The sequence below is a fragment of the Trachymyrmex septentrionalis genome, unplaced genomic scaffold, assembly GCF_001594115.1.
Source record: "Trachymyrmex septentrionalis isolate Tsep2-gDNA-1 unplaced genomic scaffold, Tsep1.0 scaffold13, whole genome shotgun sequence".
Classification (NCBI taxonomy): Eukaryota; Metazoa; Arthropoda; class Insecta; order Hymenoptera; family Formicidae; genus Trachymyrmex; species Trachymyrmex septentrionalis.
In genome coordinates, this window is record NW_017304438.1 from 2,566,067 (window position 1) to 2,573,758 (window position 7,692).

A 7,692-nucleotide genomic window follows, 5' to 3' on the forward strand; every position below is an offset into this window, starting at 1 on the left:
CAGAGCAAATCCGAAGCGGTGCTTGTGGGCCTCGGAAACGCAGGTCCATCCGCGAAGATCGCCGACGGCGACGTGCATCTCTCCCCCTGTAATTATCTACACATATCAGTCATTATCTGGCAAAAAATGGAAATAAGAGCGAGTATAGGTCGACGGCGAGGTTTTGTGACGAGGGACCGCGTTGAGGAGAAGAGAATCATTAGCCGCGAAACTCGCGAGAACGACGGGTCGTCGTTGGTACGCGGCTGATAGATTCAAGGATTTCTTCATAGAGACGATAACCGCGTACAAAGTGAACGTAATTCTGAATACCGATTATGGATACCGATTATGATAGTGAGAGTTTCATTATGAGATACATTCGTTAAACAACGTCGTATTTATTACAATGCACAGGCAAGTACGACAGAGCGAAAAATTCGCGTTCCATTCTCTTTCTCTCTCTCTCTCTCTTTCATTTTCTTTTTGCTTGTCATTTTTCTATTTTTAGAGGGTTTGTCCTAGAATATTAATAAACGTTCTTCAAGTTAATAAAATCATCCATCTCTAAAATTATCTATCTCTTTCGACCAACTTCTTTTTCTCCCTCCTTCTCTTCTCCTTCTTCCCTCATTACTACTCGATCTTCCATCTTCTTCCTTATGTACCGGCTATATATATCGGTAGTACCTATCGATAAAATAGATCTGTAAGCTGTCGGTGGTATTTGGACAATATCTCAGCCATTAGTGTACGTTAAAAGTGGAATGAGAAAGAAAAATCTGAGCAAAAAGGCAAAGATAGATACATGGCGGGAAGGAAGTGGAGTCCGAGCGAAAGAATAACCTTCCAGTAAGCATAACCCTTCACCTATCGTGAACTAATAACGTACAGTTAGACACATTACTGCCTGCTCCCACGTCAGGTTCCTCATCTAATGATAACCTGCATCCACCCACCCCCTCCTGGTTCTTCAAGGAAGACAACCCAGACGCGGCGTCTCTCTCATCCTCCTCCTCCTCCTCCTTCTCTTCCTCCATTCCCACCCCTTTCTTTTCGCCTTCTATCACCATCCATCATTCGTAAGCCGCAGGTTCATGCGCGAAACACGACCTTATACACTCCCGATCCTGCATTTTTTCTTCTTTTTTTTTCCTCGACCTTCGCAATACGCCATCCTCCCGCGCTGGAAAACATCGTCTGGTTCGAACGTGTTTAGGGTTTGTGGTTCTTGGGTACGTTTAATTAATACGGAACGACCGGATCGACTGGTCCCCCGACGCTGCTTCTCTTTTTTTTTCCTCTTTTCTTACTCTTCCTCGCTCTCGCGACGATACAATTGCTCTTGTTTTGATTTTCATCGTGATTCTGTCCGTCTGGAATTTTAACATTTCGTCGCGCTTGTATTTACATTTTCAAATTAAACAATCGTTATACAGTTCCGCGAGTCGTTACCGCCACTTGCGCGCAATTCAATTGTGTGCAACTCGCAAAGCCAGATTACATTAGATATATTGGTCATCGTGAATTTTTCGTCATTTCGCAGATTCTTCAAGTAACAGCGGTGGATCTGGATACGGGAAATAACGCGAGACTGAGCTATCGTCTTCAAGGCTCCATCGCTTTTCGCATCAGTCCCAACACCGGCTGGATATACCTCGCGCAGAGTTTGGACCGCGAGGCTCTCGATCGGCACACCTTGACGGTTCTCGCGATCGACAACGGATCACCCGCGGCGACCGCGAGTGCCTCCGTCCTGGTGATGGTTTTGGACGACAACGACAACGATCCGCGATTCGAGAAGGACTTCTACGGATTCGAGCTGCTTGAGAATCTACCGTCAGGCACTTCAGTGGGTTCCGTGAGCGCCATCGATCCCGATATCGGCAAGAACTCGCTTCTCAGATACACGGTGGTCCAGGCCAACAGCAGCTTCACTGTCGATCCCGACACAGGTAAGAGGCCATCTCCACGTCTTATTTTTCTGTTTTTCATTCTGTTCGTTCCGTTTACACTTTGTTCGCGTCGCCATCAAATGCCACGGTACGAACGAAGTACATATATATAGGTTCTTGTCGTAACGAGGCTCGAGTGTTTGCGAAAGCCGACCGGGATTCGGCTTTGAGGATCGGGTCGGGGATGCCCACGCAGCTCGGAAAGAAACTCGCGGAGAAAAATATTGGCGAATCGTTTCCACGGGTTCGCTGAGTTTCGGCTCGCGATGCTCTCGAGTTGCTTGCGAACGTGTAATTTGAGAATTCGTTGAGCAGACCCGGCGAGAATCGCATTATTCTTCGCTCCGGCCGACTCGTTCTCAGACAAGTTGAATTCACACTGGAGTTACGACCGGCGCTACTCGACAACCGTGAATAAGAGATGTACTACAAGGAGAAACTTCCTGACTCGGTGGACGACGGGGTCCCTTCGGTGCTTCTCAAGGCTACGGGTGACAGTGATCGATTCGCGGCGATTAACATTTCGGTTGTACGTTTGGAATTTCTGCCTTCCCCCCTTCCCCCCCCCTCCCTCCCCCGTGACACTTTACCTTGCATTATTGTCATACTCACGACAATGCGTATATCTCAACACGGTCACAGGAATGTGTCGCCGTGAAACGGAAGCAATCTCTGGCGAATCCCGTAGTAGTCGATAATACAATTCTCGTTATAATACATAATATCCTTTTAATATAATCCTTATCGAAACTTGATCTTTCACGCGTTTCGATTTTCTAAATTATATCCCTTCATCCTATGTCCTTCGTCTCGAAGCGCTATCACAAATGTAATTGTACTTCGCGTCTGCCTGTGGTCTTTTATTTCCGTCAGATATTCAGTCTCGGTCTAATGACGAGCTGATATCTCCTCGTCGCGGTCTCTTTCTCATCTACGCTCTGCCGTTGACTTCTATCGCAGTTTTCTTCGCGTCCTCGCTCGCAGCGAAGTGCAGCAGCCCGCGGTTCACTTCCTGTTTAAGACAGGTTCTTAGCTTGTTAAATAAAAATTGAACGCGTCTTCGCTAGCTTCTTATTAATTCTCCGAGTCTGAATCATCGCCAACGTGACGCTCTATTCCCTTGTCCCTTTCTTTCGCAGCAGATTAAAGCTGTTAAAGAAAAATGGACGTCACATTTCAACGAAAGATCGATTTAGGCGCGGGAGCTGGAAGCGGATGCTCTTATCAGAAAAAAAGAAATTATTATTCTGTAAATCTCGTGGAGTGAAATCTCAATCCTTTTTTCGGAGTGAGATTCCATTTACCCTGATATTACTCCAAAAAAGGATTGAGATTTCAGTCTTTTAGAGTGAATCTTATTCCAAAAGAGTAAATCTCATTCTAAAAAGAGTGAAAATCTGCCACTTTTGAACAAGAGTGGTCGTATATATTCGATATTTTCACTCTTTTTGCAAAACAGGCTAAATTATTCAGTCTCTTCGAGTGAAATTTCATTCCACGAAATTTAGAAAATAACCTTTAGAGGAAGATTTTCGAACGACTTCTATAGTTTTTAATTTAAAATTTTGAGATGTGTGCCATAGTAATAATGATCTATAAAAAAAGCTCCGGAGCTGATATATCGGCTTCCCATTTGCGGAACAGTAAAAAGAATCCTTTTTTGTCTTTAAATTCTGTTGTTGAAATATTTGATTGAAATAATTATTTTTACACTTTATTATGGTTATATGATAGAAATATATTTTTTATATGAAAATTTTTATGCTAAAAAGACAAGAGAAATACAGATTATATCAATCATACTTTCTAAATTCTTTGGAGAGGAATTTCACTCTAAAGAGTGAAAACTGAGCCGGCTCTTGAAAAAGAGCTCAATTTTCCATCTTTAAGAGTGAGATTTCACTCTTTAGGGTGACAATTTATTCTAAAAGTTGTAAAGAATATCAGCATATACAATGAAATATCAATATATATAATACAACAACGTAGCGATCTGATGTACAATGTTGAATTAGTTTTCAGTGAAAAAGCAAATTAGATTTTCAAATTAAAACACTGATCACGTTAAATTCACTTGAACCATTAAAAGCCGATAATCGTCTCCCTGTCTTTCAAAGGTTAACGTATTAAATGGCCTCGAGCCGTCAACGCGTGTAATTTACGCGTTGTTCTTACGTCAACCCAACGACCCTTTACGCCGCATCATTGTTAAACAATTTTGTAATTGATGAAAGAGTTCCTTGTACCCAGGCAACATTATTCGGCGTCCGCCAGGCTTCTCTCGGACTATTTCGAAATCCTTCGATAATCTATATTAAATATTTCATCATTCTAAACGCGTTGTAATACGATTGTTAAAGAAATCGAACATTTTACAAATACAACCGCCGAGGTTTAAGCTCGCGATGTCTCTCAATGGCGATTACCAAATTATCAGGTTGAAGTAACCAGAACGACATGAGAATTGTTTCTTTTTTTTTTTTTTGCGGGATCTTCGTATAGCTCATTTTAGAGTTGCAGCAGTATGTGCGTGTGTGTGCGCGCTTCGTGGGTATTAAAACATAATCCGGTAAGAGTGGCGCTTTCGCCTGGTCGGCGTGTAACGAATCATCGGGAACGGGGCCCAAGGCCCGTCACACGCCGCGAAATACGCGCACACGTATGCGGCGTGCACCGCGTGTGCAATGCGCGCAGTTTGATTGGCATGCGACACGGGGGTATTTGTGTACACGCTCTCAGTCCAAGACCCGGGTCTCTTCCTTTCTCTCTCTCTCTCTCTCTCTCTCTCTTTCGTTTCGTATCCGCTGCTTGTTTGCCGAGGTGGGACTCCTCGAGTCATCCCGACTGTGCGAACGGAGAGAATCGAGAAGTAGAAAAAAAGATGAGGGATAACGACGGCGATGTGGAGGTAGGGGGCGATCGCGCTGCCGGAAGTATCAGCTGTCTTGTCGTACGAGTACTTCTATATTAATCCCCGCTGCATGCAGCGCGACTACACATTGTCCGGTCAACGGACCTGCGGCGGGGCGGAGTGAGTTGAAATTTCGCCCGGCCATTGTCCTTCGATCGGGCTCTAACCGCGAGATCTCCCATTGAGAAAACCCTCGAGCGACGGAGCACCTTCGCCTCCTTCCGCGTAGGTCGCCCCCGTAACACTCGCGCTTAATGGCGCCCTTTTCTCCATTCATCCAATTAAGGCGGCCCCTCGCGTGTTGGCTCACAATGTCGGGAGATCGACCGGCGGTGATTTATGGAATGGCACGCCCTTGTCCGCGATGATACGCGACGAGAAGTGAGGGAATATTCGATTGTCAGCGCGACTCAACCGGTTCCTAATATGTACCCGGGTGTGATCAGGGGGGGGCCGTTAGCAGTCGATGCCTTCCCCCCCTCCCTCCTCCCCTCCCCTGCCCCTACCACGCACGACGTGAAGACGTTCGTCAGAAATGTCCCGAGTCGCGTCCCGTCGCACCTCGCCGCCTCTCCTCCGACGCGAATCGCAGCGACGCATGTTCCGCGCATGGCATTCTCGCGTGTCCCATGCATTTCAAGCCGTCGCGCGGTACGATCGATTATCGCGACTTCAGGAATTTCCGTGACCTACCGTGACCGACTCGCCTATCGATCGGATACCTGTTGCAGCATGGCCACGTGCCATCTGCGCCACGTGGCCCATACTGCGCGGGAATGGACACGACGCTCACTTCAGAATATTGATCGTGTAACTTTTTACGGAGAAAAATGTCGAGTAACTTCTACCTTGCAGGACTGGTAAAATTATTCTGGCTATTTTTGTCAAATTTATGATAAGCTTTACTTGCCCGAAAGTAATAATACCGGAGATATAAGACGAAAGATACATTACAGTTATGGTAAAATCATGCATTCGTGATCTTACAGTAAAGTAAATCATATTCTCAAGACTGCAGTGAATAATTCTCTTTTTACTTTACATACTTGTACTTTTCATCGCGTAAAATCAAGTAAATTTTGTCAGCGTCAAGGTAAGAAATACGAAGAATTTAAATATAAGATAAAAAATTTTATTGAAATGTGTGGTAATTTACAGATTTACTTTACGAAACGTAAAAAGTATCTCAGGCTGTACGATACTAAAAAAGTGACTAAATTTTAATAAGTATTTGTTTGAATAGTAGTAACTAAATGTTTACTTATAATAAACAAACATTCACTCAATTAAAAGAATGATACTTAAATTTACGTTTTCTGTATCAAATAAATATACATTTACATTTAGTAAATATTTAGTTAGTAAAATTTAGTAAATTTTATATAAGTGATGACTATATGAACCTGCCAATTCCATAAAATTTACTATAATTTTAGTGCATATTTTACATTCTTCTTCGTATTTCTTCAGAAGCAGACGTGAAAAGTGAAAATTGTTATGTATAAAATACCTACATATACACACGAATATACCAAAAATTTTTACTTTTCACTTTTTCCGTAGGGAGAAAGTTACATGATTTACCCTCAAGCATGTGATACTTTTGCCGCGCTACAAAGTGGCGATCACTTTGTAGCATATTGACTTTACACGAGAAAGATCTGTGAAAAAAAAAGAAAGATTCATTCGCTTCGTTCAATACGTTCTATACCTATATACATCGCATCGTAATGAATGACGATTACGTGATCGATTTATATTATAATTACGCATGTGATATAAAAATGCCGATCAGATCGAAGATTACTTAGCGATATATTTTCCAGCTGCAAACGTGCTTAGCGGCGTTTCCCCGCGGCTTTTCTGCGCGTCGATAATTTGGTATGTTGCTTTGCGTCGGTGATGAAATTAAAGATAAGGTTGCTCAGCTAGTCCACAATTTAGCAAGGCGCAGGGTTGCAGAGTTGTCGAGCAGGTTCCACGATGCGGACTTCGTCGATCTAATCCCGTTCTGGAATTCCTCGCGTTGGATCTTCTACCGTTTCCATTCGTCGAACGACTGTTTGATTTTCGAGAAAGCAACGCCGTGCCGTCATGGGACATGGTCCTCGACTCGTACATCCGATCGCGCAATGGATTTTCAAATATTGGAAGAGGGACGTAAAGACAAAAACCACGTTCCTCTTACAAGAATGACGGTGAGATCGGTCGCGCGGTCCCACAGTTAACACGAGAAACGCATTAGCACGCGTCCTACGATATACTTCTTATTGTTGCGCGGATGGTATCCCCGGCCAGCCGGCCGGCGCGTTTGCATGTCCATCGTCGATCGTTTGTCTTGTCGAGAAACGGAGAAGCGCGGCGTCGGTGGTGAACGCCGGAATGGTCGCGATGGTTTTCGATTAGGTACGTCGAGAATTCGTGGTGGCACGCCAGGCCGAGGCCCGCGGACATCGATAGGGGTCGTCTCGGGGAACGAATTGCTGTCCCGATCCTTTTCCCAGATCCTGGAATAGTTCTGGCGGCTTCTCAACTAGTCGCTCGCTTAATTATCCATTAATATACCGACCGTGCATCGAAGCGAGGGTCCCTTCTGCGCTTTCGCTCCATCTTTTCCCCTCTTCTACCCCCGCCCCACTCTTGCACTCTCCTGCCTTTTCTTTATTTTCTTATTCGTATCCTCCTCGTCCTCTCCTCGGCTTCGACTACTCTCTGCGATACGTAATTATGGCAGGCCTCGTTACACGCGCGACTACGTATGCCTCTAGTATGATTATTATATGCGAGGAAAGAGGGAGGTGGAAGGAGGGAGGAAGAGAGAGAGAGAGAGAGAGAGAGAGAGAGAGA

At 44.6% G+C, this 7,692-nt stretch overlaps 1 protein-coding gene across 1 annotated transcript in view; it reads left to right on the plus strand.

Moving 5' to 3' along the window:
- The window catches only part of LOC108756818 (protein dachsous), a 72,420-nt gene that overhangs the window by 34,464 nt on the left and 30,264 nt on the right, over positions 1-7,692 (plus strand). Inside the window, exon 5 of the mRNA XM_018500893.1 lies at positions 1,526-1,934. Within this exon, the coding sequence (XP_018356395.1) occupies positions 1,526-1,934 (409 nt within the window). The remainder of the gene's footprint in view (positions 1-1,525; positions 1,935-7,692) is intronic.